The sequence below is a fragment of the Pangasianodon hypophthalmus genome, chromosome 4, assembly GCF_027358585.1.
Source record: "Pangasianodon hypophthalmus isolate fPanHyp1 chromosome 4, fPanHyp1.pri, whole genome shotgun sequence".
Lineage (NCBI taxonomy): Eukaryota > Metazoa > Chordata > Actinopteri > Siluriformes > Pangasiidae > Pangasianodon > Pangasianodon hypophthalmus.
In genome coordinates, this window is record NC_069713.1 from 8,959,508 (window position 1) to 8,982,317 (window position 22,810).

At 38.8% G+C, this 22,810-nt stretch overlaps 1 protein-coding gene across 8 annotated transcripts in view; it reads left to right on the forward strand.

The window, feature by feature from the left end:
* LOC113526595 (adhesion G protein-coupled receptor L2-like) overlaps positions 1-22,810 on the forward strand; it is a 125,632-nt gene that overhangs the window by 76,249 nt on the left and 26,573 nt on the right. For 6 of the 8 annotated variants that reach the window (XM_026913781.3, XM_053233786.1, XM_053233789.1 and 3 more), the window contains exons 8-16: positions 832-1,017; positions 2,616-2,654; positions 6,336-6,519; positions 12,427-12,549; positions 14,710-14,915; positions 15,053-15,226; positions 20,102-20,311; positions 20,701-20,921; positions 21,719-21,785. In XM_026913781.3, the coding sequence (XP_026769582.3) occupies positions 832-1,017; positions 2,616-2,654; positions 6,336-6,519; positions 12,427-12,549; positions 14,710-14,915; positions 15,053-15,226; positions 20,102-20,311; positions 20,701-20,921; positions 21,719-21,785 (1,410 nt within the window). The remainder of the gene's footprint in view (positions 1-831; positions 1,018-2,615; positions 2,655-6,335; positions 6,520-12,426; positions 12,550-14,709; positions 14,916-15,052; positions 15,227-20,101; positions 20,312-20,700; positions 20,922-21,718; positions 21,786-22,810) is intronic. The other 2 variants (XM_053233782.1, XM_053233784.1) reach the window with 1 other exon arrangement.

Consider the following 22,810-nt stretch of genomic DNA (forward strand, 5'->3'; position numbering starts at 1 on the left):
TTAAATATAAAGTGTATAAATATGCTTTTGTTGTTTTTGTAAACATGTCCACAATTATTTGAACATTTTTTTTCTTTTTAATTAAACTATTAATTTTGTCTCCTATTCATTGCAGATTTGTTTTTAATATTACAATATAAAAGATTAATATTAATTTAATATTACATGTATATATATATATTTTTAAATATGCATTAAATATTTATATTACTTGATTGATATGATTTTATTATAAGTATTCCAAAAGTACACGGAAAGAACCATTTGTTTTCCAGCCTAATTAAATTTCAATTCTCATATGAGATGTTTCTAAACCGATTAAAAAATGGGTTTGTCTCCATTTTAAATAATTTGTCCTTGAATAATAAGTGCTTACTGAGTAATATGTTGTATTGGTATTTGATAATGATGAAATATGGGACGTTTTGTACCGCTATCTTTCATCAGCTTTGCAAGCCAAGGGATTCTGAACAAATTGCGGTTTTCTGTCGAACTTTGTGAGCTATAGCATAATTTTATCCACCTCCATATCGATATATATCCAAAACATGTTATTTTGCGTTTATGTGTGGACAGCGTTTTAGCAGCACCCTTTGATTAATGCGTTGTGAATAGCAGCCCCGAGCCAGTCACGCCACATTCATTTCCCTGCAACAAGTAACAATTTCCTCTTCAGTTTATTTCACCCAAAAGATTTACTCACCACCCCAAATTTGGGCTGCAAAGTTGATCAACATGGTTCTCTTGCTTTCTCTGCCAATTCCGTGCATTAAATCTACCATGTAATTTGTGTCCCTTGTAATCACACATTTCGGCTCTAAATTGGGTCAGATCCGGAGTGGAGAGAACGCGGCGAACCTGGCCAATGAGCTGGCACGGCACACGCACGGCCCTGTGTTTGCCGGAGACGTCAGCTCCAGCGTCAGGCTCATGGAGCAGCTGGTGGACATCCTGGACGCACAGCTTCAGGAGCTCAGGCCCAGCGAGAAGGACTCGGCCGGACGCAGCTTCAACAAGGTACAGCACGTTAATGGTTTCTTTTTTATTTTGAGCACAGTGTCATATTTTGCATGATATCCAGTTCGCGATCAGGAATAATAGCGCGGCTTTTTTTTTTACCGGTATCTCCGCACATTTTGCAATGTTTTGTTTTTCTGTCATTTTTTTTAAGGGAATTTCTGTGCAATTTTCAGTGCAATTACAGATAAGTAGACCTCCAGTTGCACATTTATGTTCTCAGTTGATGTTTGGGTGCAGATCAACTGCTTATTTTGCATCACCAAGCCCTCTGTTCCCACCAGAACCTTTTGAGCTTGGTACAGTTGTAAATTTGTGGATTTCCTGATCTCAATTGCCTCTGACTTTCCCAGAGCTCATTTTCCTGCCACTGTGGAATTCCTGAAACGTTTAGCAGGCCCGGTGGAATTCCTGAACAACGACCCGCCTATGCATATTTGCTTTTTTTTTCTGACAAGCCGAATCCCTTTTTTCTTTTCTCGTTTCGAGCGTGCTTATCTTCTCTAGGTGGTAGAGAAGGACACTCCCTCCTGTCTGCCTGTCAGTACTCCAGCCCCAGGGTTTATTCTCCCCCTCCTGAATATGTTCCAGCTCGGCTCCTCTGTAATTATGGGGTTAGCGCATCTGACTCACCTGGCGCTACAGATGTAAAAGCCACCGCTAGTGTCTAGAAACCATTTTAAAAAATGAAAAAAATAAAGCGCAGGATAGAAGCCAGGGCCCTTTAGGATTGTAATATGCAGCCAAGTATTTGCTGAAGGAGGAATTTCCGCAGAAGAGGCTTGACTGGAGGGCCCCGCGAGGCCGTTGATCTCCCACATAAAGGATTGTGGGACGACGAGGTGGTGGACTTACTCCGCCTCGAGGCTGGCGCTGGCGCTGGCGCTGCTGAAGCCACTGCCGGTGATAAAGAAAAAGAAAGGAGGTGTAATTCTGCAAAAAAAAAAAATCCTGTTTGCATGCTGAAGTGTTCCCTCTCTTCCATCTCTTCTTCTTCACGCTCTGCGTCGCCGCAAGGATCGGCTCGTGGAAAAGGGAAGGGGGGGGAGATACGGGTGTGGGGGGCACTTTGTTTTGATAAAATGACTATCGGCGGCTCTGAAACCTTCATATCGCCAGATAGCACAATTATCCTGACCATCAAATACAAATGACCTCCTCCAGCTTGAATGCATTGAGTTTAATGGATTTTCTAGCACGGTCCAGTACTTGCGTCTCCGTTTTTTTTTGTTTTTTTTTTTTCCCTCCACTCTCCCCACCCCACTCTCCCACCCCCACCCCCATCTACAACTCAGCAGTCCTGGTGTTTTGGTTATGTAAGCTAGTTAGGTATTCAAAAGACACTTTTAATTGAAAGAGGAGGGCGATGTGGGGTAGCACAGTGCTCTCTCAGTGTGACGCTGCTCCTGTGCAACGTCTGATTGCATCGTCGAGACGAAACGCTTGATTGTGTGCAGGAATGTGGTGCCTTGATGTTCCTTTGATGACGCAGAACCTGGTTTTGTAGCTTCTAATGACTTCTAACTCTGTGTGTGTGTTTCTGTCTTATTCTTGATCTTCGCTTTTTTGTGATTTTCTTTTCCTGTTTTTCAAAAAAGCGTCAGAAGCGAGAAAAGACGTGCAGGGCCTATATGAAGGTATATACAATTATAATCCAGCTTTATGTAGCTTCCCTGTCTGTCTGTCCGTCTGTCTGTCTGTCTTTCTGTCTGTTTGTCTGAACGTCTGTCTGTCTGTCCGTCTGTCTGGCTGGCTGGCTTTTTGGCTGACTTTCTGTTACCGCAGGATGCTCTCTGCTGGAATCTGACTCATTCTTTAGCCACTTATTAGTATTGTGTCTGCCTTTGTCTGCTTGGCTACTGGGTTTTTTTTCTACACTTTTCATCCCTCCATCTCTCTCCCTCTCGCTCTCTTTCTCTCTCTCTCTCTCTCTCTGTGCTCCCCGCTCGCTTCTCGCTCTTGCTCCTTACCTTTTATCTCTTTTCCCCTCCCCCTCAATCCCCTGCTCTCTCCTTCCCACTTGTACTCCCTCGCTCTTTGTTTCTTGCTCTTTCTCTCTCTCTCTCTCTCTCTCTCTCCCTCTCTGTGTCTCTGTGCCAGCATTTTCTGTGCCTCTTCCCCCTCATTGCACCGCTTCTGCTTCTGTGTCGTGCTTCCAAATTTTCAAATTTTCTCTTCAACTCCCTGTTTTCCCTATACCCACCTGTTTCTCGAACCAGTCCTGATTTCCTCCGCAACCACTTGTTCTCTCCTTTTCTTTCTTTTCTCCCTCTCGCGCCTCCTTTTTCTCTCTCCCGTCCCTCAGCACTGGAACATTGTATGAGTAATTGCCTTCCTGCGGCCGTAATTGCACCATCCCCGTCTGCCAACAGTGTGATCAAAGTGGCTGCGTGCTCGCTTTTTCACCCACTTCAACTTTTCAGCACTCGCTGATCATCCTGCGTTCTCATGGCCGCATTCAATTGTTTGATGGATTCGGAGAATTTATGTTCCTATCTGAAACATTTCCTGTTTTCCTCAACACCATCTTCCCAACTCTGGGGTGTGTTTTTTTTTTTTTTTTTTGGCTCTGAAGGAACACAAACACAGGCTGCAGAAAAATCCCAGCCTGGTGTCACGTGAGCCAGTTTCTGACTGGGGTTTATTCATGTGATGGCGTTTTTTTTTTTTGTTTTCTGTTTTTTTTTCTCCTTTTCCCTTTTGTCTGCTGAGAGAACTAGGCCGACGCCGGGCCGCTTTGCTTCGTGTGCCAGCTTCCCCAAATGTGTGCTATGATCTCCACCTCAAAGTCCCTCTTCATTCAAACGATTGTGTTAGTGTTGACAAACCTTCTTCAGATTAAGAATGCACTGAGTACTCGCTTCTGACGGTGTAAACACCGCTCGTCTAAAGCAGAGCACAGGCTTCTTCCGTCTGCGAATTAATGAGCAAGTTTCCACATTCAGACTGATTTTTTTTTTTTTTTCACAGTTTATATAACAGCCAGGTCAAACAGTGCGTTAACCTGCACATTAATAATACAGTCATTAGCTAATTTCACCATTCACTGTATTATTATTGTGGATGTAATAAATTACACAGCACAGTAAATTAAAACTTTTGTCACCACACTGAATTAACGTCACACGTTTATATTAATGTGCTGTAACGTGTCCTAACACGGTATCGTTTCTATAGTAACAATTTACACACAGACTTGTACAATGGATGCTACACATAAACGGAATGAAAAGTATGATCATTGATATATTAAAGTTTTCTATAAGGACATGGTTATTTAGCATTTCTGGAAGGAGTCTCCAGTGTCAGTGTTTTTCCGAAACTTTAAAAGAGAGAAAAAAAGAGAGGCTTGTGAGGGAATGACTATTTATAGCTGCTATAACATAAGTGTTAAAAGGAACTAGCTTGTTTTACAGACGTTCCACATTAGAAGTAACTGTAAATGGATAAAAAGTATGATGTGTTATTCTTTAATAACTAAACACTTGTCATTTTTGGCACATTGCTGCTGTATAAGAGGAATAAAACACTTCATGATGTGGTGTTATAGGAAAATAATCAACTTTGCATGGTAACAGTAACTCTGCTTTGCTCTTGGCCTGATCGAATTAAAAGCTTTTTCGATTCTAAGAAATGGATCTGGAAAAGTTTGGAATTTAAAGGCAATATTTTCCACGCCAGTGATGAAATGTTGGAATTGAGAAAAGATACCAACTCAGGATGCTAAGATTTTATTAAGTTTGTCTTTAGTTTGTTTTAATGATGACCTTTCAAATGATGCCAGAAAACTGAACACGGAAAGTCTGTAATTTTCAAGAAAGGAATCTGGAAAAGAATCTTGAAAAGATATGGAATTTTATTCACAAAAAAAAAAAAAAACAAGAATCCTGTAATATGACACCAAGATTGTTGACAATAAGTGTGAATTTTATAGAGCGTCGTAAGTTTCTGTAGGTTTATTGGGGTGTAACCGTAGATGTTAAGAATAAATAAATAAATAAATAAATAAATAAATAAATAAATAAGTAAATAAAAATAATAATAATAATAATAATAATAATAGTAATGCATTAAATTTATATAGCAGCCAAGGTTGCTTTCCAGTTTTGGAAAACAAACTCACAAAAACTTTTATAAAATAATAAACAAAAAAATGATAAAAATAACAAACAATTAAACAAATAGACAGACTGTTGGTCCTTCATAAGCTGCTTGTGATCTAATTTCATGGTCATGTATTTAGAAAGAAATGTAATTATTGTCTCATGATGTGATCTACAGTTTTCTCAGTAAAACTTTTACTTTTTTACTTAAAAAACAAATTTTTACTTTTTTAAACAATTGTATTGTTTTTTTCTTTTATTACTTTATTACTTTTTTAAACAAATTAGTGCCAAATTCTGAAAAAAAGGTGAAAAGTCGGTGGTTTTAAATACAAACGAAACTGACTTCTAGTTTAAGGCGGATTCTGAGAGACGAAAAATACAAAGCTGTGAAACAACATTACTACGCTCACTGTTGGTGCTAAAGCAGCTGAAGAGCTTCCTGTAAAGACGGCCTAGCCAGTCTTAAAGCCATTTTATCTTCAGTAAATCATGAAGTCCACAGCGAAAAGCCAACAAGCCTCTGCTGAGTTTTATTCCTTGCCTCTTTAATAGCACGCCTGGAGTGACACTGCCCTATAAGTGGCCACTATGTGATGTCGGGAGCGGTCCACGGCCTGTTTAAACGAGGCAGCGAGTAGCGTTGGGATTGTTTAATTCAGTTAGCACTGTGCTCCAGGCTTCAGGAAATGAAAAGCTTGCGATTAGGAGTGAGAAAGCGAAGGTGAACATGCCATTTTCCTCCAGTCCGCCGGGCTTCTGCAAACAGATCCCGCCGCCCGATACGGCTTCAAGCCCCCTCGCTCCCTCCACAGGAAAAAGCATACATTTTGAGGGCACTGCGGTCAGATCCTGTTATGGAATGTAGCCGTTATTGGTCTCAGGAAAACATGAGCTTTGTAGGGATATGGAGGTGAAGAAGAATGCTCCATTGATTTGAAAAATATTGGGCTAATTTTTTTTTTCTAACAGAATTTGCGATGGTTAAACGACAAAGGTAATACACAACACTCAAACACTGGACCTTGTTTGTGCCAGATACCCATGCAGATTCCCTCAGCCCCTCCTCCATGGTCCTGCTCGCTTGTCATGAGTCTCATTAGCTTCTGTTACACTGCCTTGGCCTGCACGTATGTATAGACCTTTTTTTTTAAAAAAAAAAAAACGAAGACGTATTCCAGCTGTCCATCACCACTCTGGTTTTCTTGTGTGCAGGCCATCGTGGACACGGTGGACAACCTCCTGAGACCGGAAGCGCTGAAGTCGTGGGAGGACATGAACTCGACGGAGCAAACGCACACCGCCACCATGCTGCTGGACACGCTGGAGGAAGGAGCCTTCGTCCTCGCCGACAACCTGATCGAGCCGGCCGTCGTCAAAGTGCCTGCGGAGAACATAAGTGAGTCATTGAGAGAGAGCGAGTCACTGATGGGGCTTCTGGTGAGATGAGAGCTTTCTGTCAGCACCAGTGCTTAATAGCCCTGTTACGTAGCAGTGATTATGAAAGATGGAGTTTTGTTAGCGTCTCATTGTGGGCATGGAGGAGATTTCTAACATTTGTAACAAGCCAATTTGGCATAGATTGATAGATAGATACACAGATAGATACACAGATAGATAGATAGATAGATAGATAGATAGATAGATAGATAGATAGATAGATGTCTTTAGCCTAGGTGTACGTAAACTTTCAACAGACAGACAGATAGGTAGATAGACGGACAGACAGATAGACAGACAAATAGATCAACTGATCGATAGATAGATGTCTTTAGCCTAGGTGTATGTAAACTTTTGGATAGATAGATAGATAGATAGATAGATAGATAGATAGATAGATAGATAAATCATAAAGGCAATGTGACCCTTTTGTTTCAGACGTCCAAACACCAGTCCAACACCGTTTTTATTTCAAAATGGCCGCCACATCATCCAGGCAACCTAACTATAGTCACAGCTTTACAGAAATCCGGTTATTCACTGTTACATTTTAAATGTATCCCTAATGAGCGAGCCAGAGGTGAGGGTAGTGAGGAAAATCTCCCTGAGACGACATGAGGAAGAACCCTTGAGAGGAACCAGACTCAAAAGGGAACCCATCCTCATCTGGGTGACACCGGATTATACAGACGAGATTATAAATCATTTCTTTCATTTCAGCAATTTAAAAAAGCATAAAAAGCCTCCACTTTTTGTGTAATTTGTAAATGACTGTAAAGTCGCTGCTGGACGTCTGACCCGTGATTGCTATTAAAAAAGGCTATCGAATTATAGATGTGAAATTATAACCTGTAGCGGCTTTAAACCCAAATACGGTCCTTTCAGGAAGTTACACACATCCAGAGGAAAGAGCAAATGATACGTTGGCACATGTTTTTTCGTCTGCGTGTGATGTGAAACCCAGATTTCTCCCTGGTGCTCTCGTTGCCCGCAGCGTTCCAAATTAGCCGACTTTTTACTTTGAATTCGGCTTTGAATGTAAGGTCTAAAGGCTAATACCAACTTTTCTGTCCATTATTCAGATTTGTGATGATTTGAAAGGCTTTCGAGTACGTGTGACGAGGCGTTCGGATCACTAAAATGCACACAACCATGGGCACACACACTGCTGAGAATTAAAGTAGATGTGAGCTGATTGTGGACACTGAGTTGGCTCTATATATCTCACCCAGAGGTGCTTCAGAATTATTTAAAATAATAATTATTATACTTTAATAATATTTCGACTCTGCAACAGAAAATGAGTTATTTGGGTTTTTTTCCCCACTTTATTGAAAAGAATGATTCCACGATTAGGGTGCCTTTTAGACCTTGTAACTGATAAAAAATAAACTTTTTTTAAATCTTTTTTTTCAACATTAAATCTAAGAAAAAGTGCATTTAACCACTCAAAAATTTGTTAGGCAAAAATATTTAATATTTACAACCTTTCTTTACCAACAATGACTGCATTTTGCTCTTAAACAAGTAGCAAGGTCGAGTTTTAGCATCGAATTAGCAAATAAACAGCATGTGTTTAATAACTAGAATCCATCTTAAGGATATTTTCAAATATCTTTTTTTTTTTTTTTTAAATTAATAATTTACTTGCAGTCTATATTTTGCACAATGGGGCTGTAAATTGAAAGTGACCTTGCCAGTTGATTTCTCAATATGAATGAGAGAACTTTTCTTCTTCTCATGATCTTCAAGAAATTTGGATGATGCAACTTCCTGTTGTGCATATGAGTTGTGGAATATTCCAAATATTTCATCGGGGTGAATGTGTTCAGGTAAAAGGGTGGAGTGTTTGTGAGCTAAAATGCACTTTTCATGAGCTGTAATGGTCGACTTGTGAAAAATAATGTTTCAAGCATGAGAATTTAAAATGGATTCAGACATTAATGTAAAACTAATGTGTTTTTGAAGAATTTTAAAGATTATACTTCGAGAAAGGCAGGGACATTCAAAAATACTGGATTTTTTATGTGTTGTAGATTTTTTAGGTTTTATTTTTATTTAATTCATTTTATTTCTCTGAAATATACACATAGGTTGTTGTAAAGGACACTTTCTTTGTGTTTAAAATGCCTTTTACCTTTACTTTACATTAAATACAGTATATATGGAAATGTAATATTAGCGGAGCACAAATGGCACCCTAAAGGAAAAAAAAAAACAGATTTTTTGAAGCAGTTTGAAGCAACAAAGCAGTTTTATCATGTAAATGATACGAATTATTACTCTGACAACCTTTTTTTTCCTTTTTCCTTTTAATAATAATCACTACAATCCAAATCTGAAACCAGCATAAACCCTTTTTATTTGTGAGGTTCGAACTCGTTTCAGTAGTCAGTAATTCATCTGAGCTGGCCAAGAGGAGTCTGGAACCTGATAGTAGCTGTTTTTTTTTAAAATTCAGACGACAGAGGACGAGGTTTGAAAGAGATTCCCCTGATCCTCTGTGTGTTTGATTCCTGTGCCAGCAGACTTTATTAGCACCGCGAGCGCATTCATATCGGTCAGCTTTACGTGCTCGGCTGTCGTTTTTTTTCTCCAGCTTGCCATGGCTCTGCTTTTAACCTCTGCTCAATGGCCTTCCACCTTTTTATATTTCAGAGCTGAAACTCTCGTCCCCGTCCGCTCGGAGCATGTACACCTGCTTTACCTCGGTTTCACTGGCCTCTTTTTAAGCTCGGATATTAATGGAAGCATGGGGCTGGTGTATATCAGGATTTCAAAAGCAGACATGGGCATTATTGGGAAAGCAGATGTGAGAAAGAGTTACTGTCCTCTCGTGTAACATAGAAGCACAGAAGTCAAAAAGGAAAGTAAAAGAAGTTTTTAAAAATCAATCAATAAATAAATTAAAAATAAATAAATAAATAAATAAATAATAGTAACAACCACCTCAGCATTTCTTGATTGTTGCCCGGTTTATTTACCTGCTGGTTTTTCATTTCGAGTTTGTTTATTTATTATTATTTTTGTTTTGTATTTTTACATTAACGTCTGTAAAACATTAATTTTACATTTGTATTAATTACATTGACCTCGGCATTTCTCAATCATCTACCCGTTTATTAATGTGCTGGATTTAAATATTAAGTGATTTAATTAATTTAGTTAGTTAGTTAGTTAGTTAATTAGTTGTAGTTTTACATCAATAACCTCAGTATTTCACAATCATCTAGCAATTTAATTTTTTTATTGGATTTTAATTAAAAATTTTTTTTTTTTTGTTTGCTTGTTTTGGTTTGGTTATATTTTTTATACATTAATAACCTCAGCATTTTTCAATCATCTACCTGTTTATTTATTTGCTGGATTTAAATTTTGAGTGTTTTTATTTATTTATTTAATTTATTTATTTATTTATTTATTTAGTTAGTTAGTTAGTTAGTTGTATTTTTAAATCAATAAGCTCAGTATTTCTCAATCATCTACCAGTTTATATATTAGCTTGCTGGATTTTATTTATTTATTTATTTATTTATTTATTTATTTTAGTTGTATTTTTAAATCAATAATCTCAATATTTCTCAATCATCTACCAGTTTATATATTAGCTTGTTGGATTTTTTTTATTTATTTATTTATTTATTTATTTATTTATTTATACATTTCTGACCTCAGCATTTACCTGTTTATTTATTTGCTGCATTTTAATTTTGAGGGTTTTTTTTGGTTGTTTATTTGAGAAAAACTCAGCATTTCTCAATCATCTTCCAATTTATTTATTTGCTGCATTTTAATTTTGAGGCTTTTTTTTTTTACATTAATATCCTCAGCATTTTTCGGTCATCGTCCTGTTTATTATTTATTTCTCTGCTTTGTTTTGATTTTGAGCTGTTTTTGTCATATGCTGATTTTATAGTATCCTGGCAAAATCTTCACGGTAAACAATAATTAAGCTTTAAAGAAGACACATGATGCGTTAACAACAAACTGTAGCACTGTGGCTGTGTGAGGAGAAAAACGCTTCTTAAATAATAGAACCGCTTTAATTTCAACTCTCTGTCTTTTAATAACTACTTCCCTGTTTTGGCAAGTGTTGAAAACAGCATTAATCTAGTTTTCACACTAGTGTTTTTTTTCTCCCCCGGCTGCAGACGCTCCTCGCACGCCCTGTTTCAGTCCGTCCTCGCTTTGAGAGACGTAAGATGTGGTTAGCGATGCAGCCCAGTGCCTGCCGGCTCCACGGCTGACAGAAAGTGCCCTGGAGCATATTAGGAAAACTTTTTTGCCACTCTGTCTCCGTCTCTCACCGGTAATTAGCATAATTTAACTCAACCGCAACACAAGGCAACTGCTCGAGGGCTGAAGGAAATAGATGGAGTGGATATGTGCTGCCGGAAGAAAAGGAAGAAAGATAGAAGGGCCAAAAAAGGTCTCTTATTTCCAAGTGTCAGAAATACAAGCTGAAGAGAGAGAGAGAGAGAGAGAGAGATACAGTCCGGAGGAGAGCACGAGAGAGAGGGAGAGAGAGAGAAGGGAGTTTGCGCTAATACTGACGCATGACCTCGCTGTATTTTCACACATCAAAGCGAGCTCAGAACGGAGTCTGAATGGATTCGGAGCTGTGCTCCGTCGGGGCCCTAAAGGCGCAGCTGAAGACACAAACCTATCAGCAGCCACAGGAGGAATCACAGTAAAAGTCTAGTGATAGGTTTGATCCCGGCTATATTTGACATTCACACACTGTGTACTCTGGTGTACTTTGTGTATTTTTTTTTTTTCAGTGGTTCCACTCCCAAGATAGGTAAACGCTCCATATCTTTCTTTTCAGCAGCACACAATGCAGGGATTGTGGCTGGAGGATAAAGCGGGTCAGCGGTCGTCGTTCCAGAGCCTCGTTTTTACCACAAAGTGGCATAAACAGATCATTTTATTACTGTTATTGTGACATTTTCCTTCCAGTCATAAGCTTTGCTTTGAAGTGATGGCTCAGGTTTGTACACAAGCTACAGATTAAATCGCGCTAAAGGACCTGGTTCAAGGCAGAGCTTAAACGTGCAAATATTTCTTCAATAGAGCTGTGGAGCCATGCAGAAAGTGAAAATCACGACTAATCTTTAGCCACGTCTTTATACTCAGGGGAATGGATTTTAACTTCAGACCATTTGTTATTCCTTATGGAGCAGAAATATGGTATAAAAAATCTATGCAATATATTTAATATATTATGCGCTATATGTACAGCACATTTCCCCTTAATGTATTTGAAATATATTGTTATACATAAAAATATATGTATGTGCAGTGTAATATATCAGCTTGGACACTAGAAAGTGATGATACATTACAGCAGGCTCAGAAAGTCTTGTTTTTTTTTTTTTTTTTGGTTTTTTTTTAATTTCACTTACAAGTCTGCCTCTTGTTAGATGTGAGTTCTGTAGGGACTTTTATCAGCTCAGCGTGTCACATTCCCTTTGCCATAGTTTACTCAAATGACCTTGAAGCTGGAAAAATTAAATAAGATTTAAAACAAATATATATTGTACATTTGGTGTGTAGAGTGAAGTGTAACACTTATAGCACTTCTGTGTACAAATATTGAGAACTGAAGTGTTAGTGGACGTGCTATTACTGTTACTTTTATTACGAGCAGTTCTAGGTAAATTAAGAGTAAATAAAATAAATAAATAAATGATGTGCTATGTCCCATTTTTTTGGTTATCTCTGGCTTATTCAATTATAGAAGTATAGGAAAAATTCTATTTATAGGATTACAATAAAATCATGTATCCAATATTTACATGGATATAAAATTTTGCCTGTAATGGTAATGCCATTAATGTTTGTCTTGTTTTTCTCTTTCCTGCAGTGTTGGACGTGTACGTGTTGAGCACAGACGGCCACGTTCAGGATTTCAGGTTCCCACAGACAAGCAAAGGAGGCGCCACCATCCAGCTCCCCGCCAACTCAGTCAAATTAAACAGCAAGAACGGTGAGTGAAATAGAATTGAGCCATGGCTCACTTTCAGATGCTTAAAGCTCCAGAGAACCCAAGATTGTGATTGCTTTTAATTAGGTTAATGTTGGTCTTGTGGGACCCAACATGCAGCACAAAGTCTAAACAAACAGTGAATTTCCAAGTTTTTCCCAAAAATCTTCAAGTCTAATCTTGGGTAAAGGTTGTGTAACTTAACTCTGACCAATCACAAGACTAAAAACGCTGTGTTATATTCTGTGCAGCGTTTAGGCCTTTAGCTCTGTCCCCAGTTATGGAGTCTGTTTAGAGTTAAGTTCCTCTTAAGCTAGGAAGCAGGCTGGGAGTCTCGAACAGAGCGTGTCAATCAAAAGTGTTTATTAGTATCCTAGGCCACACCCACCTGGACTGTTTTCAAATCCGTCTAATCAGCAAGTTGAACTGGTTCTGAGTCATGCATTATTATATAGGTGGAGTTTCGAAATCCTGATGGATGTCACTGTGACTGAATTCTGGCAAACATATATAAAAAAAAAAATTTCTGCCTATCATAAACTTTGAGACCCCAAACTTAAGAAACCATAAATATATTACACCAAATGAATGTGGAAATGTTTTCATTTGCTTTTTTAAATCTTGTCTTGCCACCTTCCTTCAAAGATCATGTTGTATAAGCATTTGCTCACACAGTGAATCTCACCTTTGATCAAGCTGTTGGATAGCTACATGACACAGCAAAACAGAGATGTGAAAATGTCAAAAATTTCACCAGGACATCAAACAAAATTCCATTTCAGCTTTGCTAGAAGTTTTATATACCACTCATACGAACACTTTAAATATTTCACACTATACTTTCTGAGATGTACAAGACCCTTCAGATTGCGACAACTGGCGTAACGTGAGCCACAGATCTTTGGATTTGTGTTGTCAGACAAAGTAGAGATTATGTATTGGCCTTTGTTTGTTTGTTTTGGGAACAATGTCCTCAAGAACCAAAGCTCTGCAGTGGCGAGTGAAATTTCATACCCGTATAAACCATGACAAATGGGTTAGGTTGTCTGAACGATGACAGGGTGTGAGTGCTAGGCTGCTAAATCAACTTGACGAAAATAAACCCAGTACACATCCCTTCCTCAAGACTGTAATTTAATACTGTAATCCTCCAGTATGCGTGGTGTAATGAAGAATTAAACTGGATTATGATCCTACCGGTGCAAAGACCTCACAGCACTCGGGGATCATGTATATCGTCACTGAGACCTGCTGTGTGATGGTATACTGATATCGCAGTATAACATGATGAGGAAGTCTAAAATAGTTTTAGCGTCAGCATCATTTCCAGTCACATCTCATGAAATATGGAATATTTCAGTCAGTCTGTAATAAGGATTTAAAGAGAAGTCATTTTTTACTGTAATATAGAATTGGCATTTAATACTGTAATACACAAAGATCTGTGAGACTGATTGGTCAGAAGAGTGGTGTTGATTAGTTATCTATAATAGCAGCTTGGGCAGTAGTTCAGCTGCAATTCATTTCACAGTTTTATATTACACATTAATACGCTCATTCTAATACATTATCGTATTTAATGTAACAACTAATTCACAGGATTTCAACGGTGGACGCATCACTTAATCTGAGACTAATAATAAATAGATTAAAAATATGCTGTTCTTTAAACAGTCTACAAGGATTTCTCCAAGGGGACGTTTATTTAATGTATATGGAAGTCTCCAATGTCAGTGCTTTGTAACAGCCACTAGGTTTTCCACCATGGGAAGTTTTGCATATTCTGGTTTTCTGACATGCTGTACTTTTGTCTGTCTTATAAAAGTTATAACATAAGCAATATCAGGAACTAGCTTGGACATTCCACAACATTAAATGTAAAGAAAAAGTAAGGATAAAAAGTATGACGTGTCATTCTTTAATTGATACAAAATCACAATCCTTGGCAAATTGATGTGGTATAAGAGGAAAAAAACACTTCAGGATGTGCTGTTATTGGAAAATAATTAGATTCAGGGTGGTAGCTGAACCTAATTACACCACCCCGTCATTGATTATGATTATTTCCCCTCCAAGCACACCCCAACGTGTTTTATTCCTTACATGGCTTACATTGGATTTCACCATCTCCTTGAGCCGTAATTAACTCTTCCTGGAATACAGGTGTTGCAAAGCTGGTCTTTGTGTTGTACAAACACCTTGGGCGCTTTTTGACCACGGAGAACGCCACCCTCAGGTTGGTGAGTGAAGGAGTAGTGAGGAACCACACACTCACCGTCAACTCCCACATCCTGTCTGCCTCCCTCAACAAGGAGTCCAGTCGCATCTTCGTCTCCGAGCCTGTCGTCTTCACTCTCGAACACCTTGATGTAAGTAGAAAATGGTGTAGGGAGACTTCATTGTTAAGGCCAATGTAGGGCTCATGATAGGAAGTATTTCAGTGTGCTGTTCCAAGCCTAAATTGTGTATACTCATCATTGATTGTGATCTTCTGGTTGCTTTTCAGACTGAGAACTACTTCAACCCAAACTGCTCGTTCTGGAACTACTCAGAGAGGAGCATGATGGGATACTGGTCCACTCAGGGATGCAAGCTCCTGGGGACGAATAAGACCCACACCACCTGCTCGTGCAGTCACCTCACCAACTTCGCCATCCTCATGGCCCACCGAGGACACGTGGTGAGGAAACACTGGCATGGTTTTGCTACCTCAGCTTTTACATCTGCTGCCCAGCAGATAACGGTTAACAACTGATAACTGCTCTTACCTGTACTTTAAGAAGAGAAAGGTTCCTCAAGTGTTCTTTTAATAGTTAAGGGTTCTTAGCTTTCTAAAAGTTGTTCTTATCTGAAAAGAGTTGTAAGGTTCTAAATGAAATCTTTAAGAGTTTCCCCTGGTAAAACAAATCTAAGGGTTCTATTTGGAACCTTTTTTAATGAGAGAGTAGATCCTTTAAGTTACCCTCTTTCCAGTGTCCTGGAACCTGCACTGGTGTTGGAATTTGGTCTGAGCCAGACAACTGCCCCACATTTTGGCTAATGTGTTGGCCATATTGCCAAGGGTTGATGGTGTACCTCCCAGTGCCTGGTGGTCTAGAGTGTGCCTCATGAGGTTTCTTATGAGTTCTTTTTATAGTTAAGGCTTCCTAAAGGGATTCTATCTGGAATAGTGTCTGATAGAAAAGACAGAACCCTGTCTGTTACACATAAAACTTTTCTCCAGAGAGACAACCTTAAGAAAAGAGTCAAGGGCTGGTTCTCAGACTAAAACACTGACGATCCTTTTCCCACTGACCTGGAGCCTGTGCTTGTGATGGAACTAGGTCTAGGCTGGAGAACTGCTCCCCTATTTGGCCAATATGATAGCCAAATGAAAAACTAAGGGCTGATGTTGCCAGAGACCATGGACATTAAATGTGTGTATGCTCTTAAAGTGGTTCTGCAAAGGTCTTTTGGATAGCGAAGTATATCTAGCCTTTCAAATGGGTAGTACTTGACAAACTTTTTGAAAGGGAAACCAGATATTGTAGGGTTCTGTATGGAACCTCTGCTGCAGATAGACCACACAAAAAATAACCTTCTAAATTTCTAGGGTCAGATTGTGTCCTTAGTATTATAATGTTCTGTCTGGATTGAGAATGAATGGGAAATAGAACCTAAGGCCATGAATGCTTATCTTGAGTATTAATCAAAGAATCCACCAGTTAATATGGATGAACAAGCATGCGGCTTTAGACTAAACATGATTTTAGTGATCATCTATATAGCTAACCAAAGATGTCCTTAGCTAACAACGTCATTATAAACACACAACATACAGAGAGTGTTTGCGTGTCTTCCGTCTTCAAGCGAACACCATTTAAACTCATGTAAACATCTTTAGATTAGACGCTGGTTCTGGCACCGGTCTCATGTCTGTGGTAAAACCTTGTGATTTATGCAACAGGCGTAGTGATTAAACTGGAGGCAGATGCTAACAGTCTGACAATCACAAAATGAAGTGAGGGATGGAAGGCATTAAAACCTCATTGCTGTTAAGAGTACAAGTGCCACATCTGATGCAGGAGTAGGAAACCTGCTGCAGGAATGAACTCGTGTTTACGGCTTGTGGCTAAAATCCAGCTAGGACACATGTTCCTACAGCACATGAGATTCGTGCAGAGCGGCAATTTGCGTCACCATTGAGCACAGCCCTGAGGACGCTAAGTGCGCTGGGGACCATATTTCAATGAGCAATAGAATTAGAGCAGGATTACAAGTTTAATAGCATAAGCAGCTAGCATTTAGCCAATAATAAATGTGGAAACATGGGGTTTGTGGTGAAGATAATTACAGGTCTTGCCCCATGAACTTTACCCCATCCATAGCTTGATGCTAACAGTAACTTTAACCATGGTAATAATCCATTCAAAGGCATCGGGAGTGAAGCATGCCAATCTAACTTTAAGCTAAGGTCACAAATTTAATCAGAAGTAAAATACTGATTGGAGCTTTTTGCTTAGTTTGAATTACTCGAATGGAGTTAGCTCTGAGAAATTATTATATAAACTCAGAACACTTTATTCTGGACCTTTCTTCAGATGCTTGGAAAGTTTCTTACAGGAATAATTTTCTTTTCCAGCTTTGTATTCATCTTTCCTTTGTACTAGTCCATTGCGGTATCTCTTTTAACTGACAATATTTATTTGATTAGGCAGCATAGGGTACTGATTAGCTAAATGATTTATTCATGTTTAGCACAGCCCTCATTTGCAATGTTTTAGCAACATGACCTTTTCAGCCTTCAAAGAAAGCCAGACAAATCTTTGCTGGTCATAGTGGGTAGTTTGATCCTGTCATGGTAAATGACCAGCAGTGATGGCAAATGATTGTAAATGACTGAAAACAGCAGCCCATGCTGTCATGCTAAATTATCATCATCATTGAGCCCTAGCAGAGAAAGTGGGTGTTAGCGGTGATCGAGTGGATTGTAGGTCTTTGGCAGCGATGGTTTGGAAGGTAAGCATTAGCAGGGATGCGGGTGGAATGTTGGCGTTGACATTAAAGATGATGGTGTGTAATACAAGTGTTAATGTCGATATGGTGGTATGTAGGTGTTAGCTTGAAGGCACAGAAATGTGAGAGGCGTGGGGGAGTGTGAGAGTTCGTAGCAAGAGTGCTGTCAGTACAAGCGTTAGCATCAGATCTGTGAATGTAAGTGAATTGTTAGCAGTGACAGGGAGAAGTGAAGAAGCAGGATCTGTGAGCGTGAACAAGAACAGAGCGTGTGCTTGTTGACACTGACAGTTCAATGAAACAACAGGTTAACATACTTGTGGGTGAACCAGGGTGTTTACGTCTCTGTTGGGTAAAACCATCACAGACCTTTTATACAGTTCCCCCTTTTTAGATCATGTTATATAAAATGAGCATGTTTATCACTTGCTTGCTAATCCTTTACAACTAATAACTGTCCAAAGGTGGACAAATCCTTTACATTCATTACCTATGCCACCATTAGCTATGCTATTGTTTTGACTGCCAAGTAATTTTACAGTTAAACCAAGACTTAAATGTGGAATTAGCCAGAATACCATATGGATAAATGCATGTTCAGCCATTATAACTTGCTATCTTAAGTCAGACGAAGAAGCAGTGTCTTAAGAACAAGGACATCTTTGAAGCTAGCAAGGAATAAAAAAAATAAATTATAGCAAAGTTAACTACTTTAGCAAGCCAGCAAGGTAAATAATGTCATATTAGCCAGGCACAAAAGTTAACTAGACTAGCAAACTAGCAAGTAATAAGTTTATGTTAAATATTGAGCAAACTAGACTAGCAAACTAGCAAGAAATATGTTTATGTTAGATATTGAGCAAAGTTAACTAGAGTAGCAAACTAGCAAGTAAAATGTTTGCTACACAACCAAGGTAAACTAGACTAGCAAACTAGCAGGTAATACATTTATGTTAAATATTGAGCAAACTAGCAAGAATTATGTTTATGTTAGATATTGAGCAAAGTTAACTAGATTGCATTTAAAATAATTCTATGTTAGCTAGCTGGCAAGTTAAATGAAGCTAGTAAGGTAGCGAGGCAAATAAGTTAATGTTATGTTAAGACAGATAACAAGGTTAACTATGTTAGCAAGCTAGCAAGCACTGTTAACTAGGCTATAAAAAGATAGTATAATGCAATCCAAACGCATATATGATGAACTTGTTAGTGTTTTCAGATTGGCTTAATATTTGAATATTAATAGCACCATATCACACAACAAATAAATCTGTGAAACAGCTCAAGTGGTTATCTATATAATTGAAGAAGTGGTTTTTTCTAGTTGATGGACAGGAGATAAAGGTGCTTGTGAGCAGACTGCCATGTCAACAACCTACTGAGTCACTTATCTACTGGACATTGATGAAAAAAAATAAAAAGATAACCCGGGCACATAATCGGCTTGTCCAGAGCACCTGAGCTACTGATACATTCACCCCTGCTGTCTAATGTCTGTGAGTCAGAGATGTTAGTAATAGCTGGGCTTTAAAACCCCTGCTAGCCCTTTTATAAAAGCCATCCGTGGTATATAAAAGCTAGTCTTTTTAATGGATTGCACTATATACTTTAGCAACACTTGGGTATCAAGATATAATATCACTGTCACAGAAACACCTTTTCCGGCTAAACCTTTATGGCTATATCCTCAGTAGTTATACTCTCTATATCTCTACTTTTGTGTCTTTCATAAGTCATTTTTGTAGATGTTAAACAAAAGAATTGTTGGTGTCATTGCTTTTCTCAATAGTTTTAAATGTGGAACTACTCTTTTATCTTTTTGCACACTAAATATTGTGTTAAGTATCCTGATATAATATCTTTACCATATCAGAAGTCTTTGAAGTTCAAGAAAGCATTAGCGGTGATGTTTGCTAGTGTTAGCTGGACGAGCAAACTAGCAAGCAAAACAATTTTATGTTAAATAGCTAGGAAAATTAACCAAGCTAGCAAGGGAGCTAGGCAAAGTTAATGTTATGTTAGGTAGGCAGCAAGGAAAACCAAGGTTAGCAAGGTAAATAAATCCATGTCATGTTAGACAGCTAGCAAAGGAAGTAAATCTATGGCTATAAATAAAGTTGTATCTCTATGTGTATCTGTATTTGGATTTAAATCTGAAGTGGGTGTGGCCTAAATGTGGCCGTGGTCTTTGAATTCTGGCTCTGACAGTACCTCAACCTCAGCTACATCATTAACCTAATGAATTCTAATGAATTCAAATAAATCTATGGCTATAAAGTTGTATCTTTACGTGTATCTGTATTTGGATTTACATCTGAGGTGGGTGTGGCCTAAATGTGGCCATGGTCTTTGAATTCTGGCTCTGACAGTTCCTCAACCTCAGCTACATCACTAACCTTATGAATTCTAATGAGTAGCCTAATTTAAACCACTGTGACCCTGACCAGGGAGTTAGTAAGGACGTGATAGATTTAGCATATCACTATGATTCTGTGAATTCTGTGAAGGTAAAGAAAGCATTAGCAGTGATGTTTGCGGTGTTTGATGTTTGGTGTTGCAGGGTGATGGAAGCGTCCACGATTTTCTTCTGAGCGTGATCACGCGCTTGGGCGTGGCCGTGTCCCTCGTCTGCCTGGCCATCAGCATCTTCACCTTCTGCTTCTTCCGTGGCCTGCAGAGCGACCGCAACACCATCCACAAGAACCTGTGCATCAACCTCTTCATCGCCGAGCTCTTCTTCCTTGTGGGATTCAACATGACCGAACCTCCGGTACGCAAACATACTCATGAATGTGGTGCGATCCTTTCAATCAGTGATGCCAGGAAAAAAGAGAACGCAAAAAAATAATATTAGGATTAGTTCAGGATAGGATTTGCAGACATAACAGAGGTATGCTGTGGATAATGTTTAGTATGTCAAGGAACGTTTATACACTGCGCAGTGATAAAGTTGAGAAGGTCAAATCGTCCCGGTCCAAATACATAATCTGTGTTGTTAATCAAAGTACATTCACACTGAAAACAATTTCCAAACAGAAACTCACTTGGATGGATTGCTGTTATGATTTAAACATCCGTCTCCATGGTAACCGCCTGTTGTTTCCTGCAAACAGTGTTCCCCCTGTCATTTTTTTGTATATTCTTTTTGTCATCTCTCAGATCGTGTGCTCGGTTATAGCCGGGATTCTTCATTTCTTTTTCCTGGCTGCGTTCGCTTGGATGTGTTTGGAAGGCGTGCAGCTGTACGTCATGCTCGTCGAGGTCTTTGAGAGCGAATTCTCGCGCCGGAAGTACTATTATGCAGCTGGATACCTCTTCCCAGCTGTAGTGGTTGCCATCTCGGCAGCCATCGACTACAGGAGCTACGGAACCAAGAGAGCGTGAGTGACCTTTAGCTTTCATTTTCCCTCGCGCCTAGTTTGTGTTTTGGTCACATATAAATTTTTTATTGTTATTTTTTGTTGCGATTGAGGGATATCCAGTTAGAGCACGGATCCAGCTGGATCCATTTTTTTTTTATTTTGTGTAACATTTTTATAAGGGCACCGGTGTGAAATTGGAGAATCTCTCTCTCTCTCTCTCTCTCTCTCTCTCTCTGTGTGTGTGTGGGTGTGTGTGAGAGTGTGTGTGTGTGCGCACATGTATGCAAGTTAACAAGACACACAGAGCATATTTTCCCATTCCATCCTGGCAAATTTCCATTCCAGCACGGAGAACAAAGGCGCAAACTGTGACCGTAATGATTTTGCATGCCGACTCAGCTCCTTTGGAAAAGGCACCTGATTGAGATTTGGTTTTCTGTCTAAATTGCTTACTTGTTCGTCTCTTTTTCCCAAAAGAATCAATGTGATGCACAGTTTCTTGTCATACTGGATTCAAATACAGATGGCCTGTGTAATACGCGCATAAATCATTCTCTACACAGTATGAATTCTTCATCAAAGTAGCATGGGCATATGTAGAGCTCATTCCAGACTCATTTCAGACAAGAGGAGATGAGAGCGGGCTTCATGTCGTCACGCGTTCGGTCTGGGATTCTGATCACACTCTGCTTTTCACTCACTGATTATCAAATCATCTTTTTTATTCAAGTAAATGTTAGCAAAAAGTTAGGAGGACATCTGTATGGAGGTTGAATTGCCTCAGTAACGGCAGTTTTGCATCTATTGTTTTGCAGCTGTTGGCTGAGAGTTGATAACCACTTCATCTGGAGCTTCATCGGCCCCGTCGCCTTCATTGTAATGGTGAGTGTTTGGAGCTGCAGAGCACCATATGTGGCCTTCTAGCACTTTCTGTATATGGGATTTGTAACCGTTCCACTGTCCAAACCTAAATATTTGCTGAAGTAATCCGTGAATTAGATAACTTCTTTTGTTTGGGCTTCATCTTATGAGAGAAGAATCCGTGTTTTTGCCAAAATACACAATCATGTCATGTAAAATGAATGCAGAGGACTTAATTGGATTCTAAACAGCATACGGTTACATGTAGCCACATTTATTTAACTAGGGACAGATCTGTATACACACACACACATACACATTTGTCTCACTATCCTTGTGAGGACTTTTCACTTGTATAATTATTATTGTAGCTGATAAATGTTTTTGTTAAAAAAGCAGTTTTCCTCATGGGGATCAGCCAAATGTCCCCACAAGGTCAAAACTGTCAGATATTCCTATCCTTGATGCCCACAAAGATATAAACACCCACCCACACACACACACACACACACACGCATATTTGTGTTACAGTCCTTTTGAGGACCTTACATGGAACGCCAGCCTCAGAAACCAAAAGGAAACATGTTGGAATTTTTAGGTTTCTTTTTTTTTTTTTTTGCTTTTTTGTCCCTACATAGTCAAGACTATCAGATATTCCTGTCTTTGTGGGGACATCATCATGATGTCCCCATCATGTTATACAAACACAGACACACACACACAAAATTTATTTATTTATTTACTTACTTACTTACTTACTTACTTATTGAAGGAAATCTTTTGGCTCTTTAAAGATTTTGTTTGTTTGTTTTTAAAGCAGTTTTCCTTAATATGGGGACAAATATGGGGACATTTGGTCCCGATCATGTTATAAACACACACACACACACACACACACACACAAGCACTTAAAAAATATATATATAGATGTGCATATTCTGCATATTCTGCTTGAAAATATGCTTCGGTTACATTTTGTTCATACGAATTTGTAGGGGTGCCAATAATTTTGACACATGTAGTGTTGATAAAAAAATACTATTTTC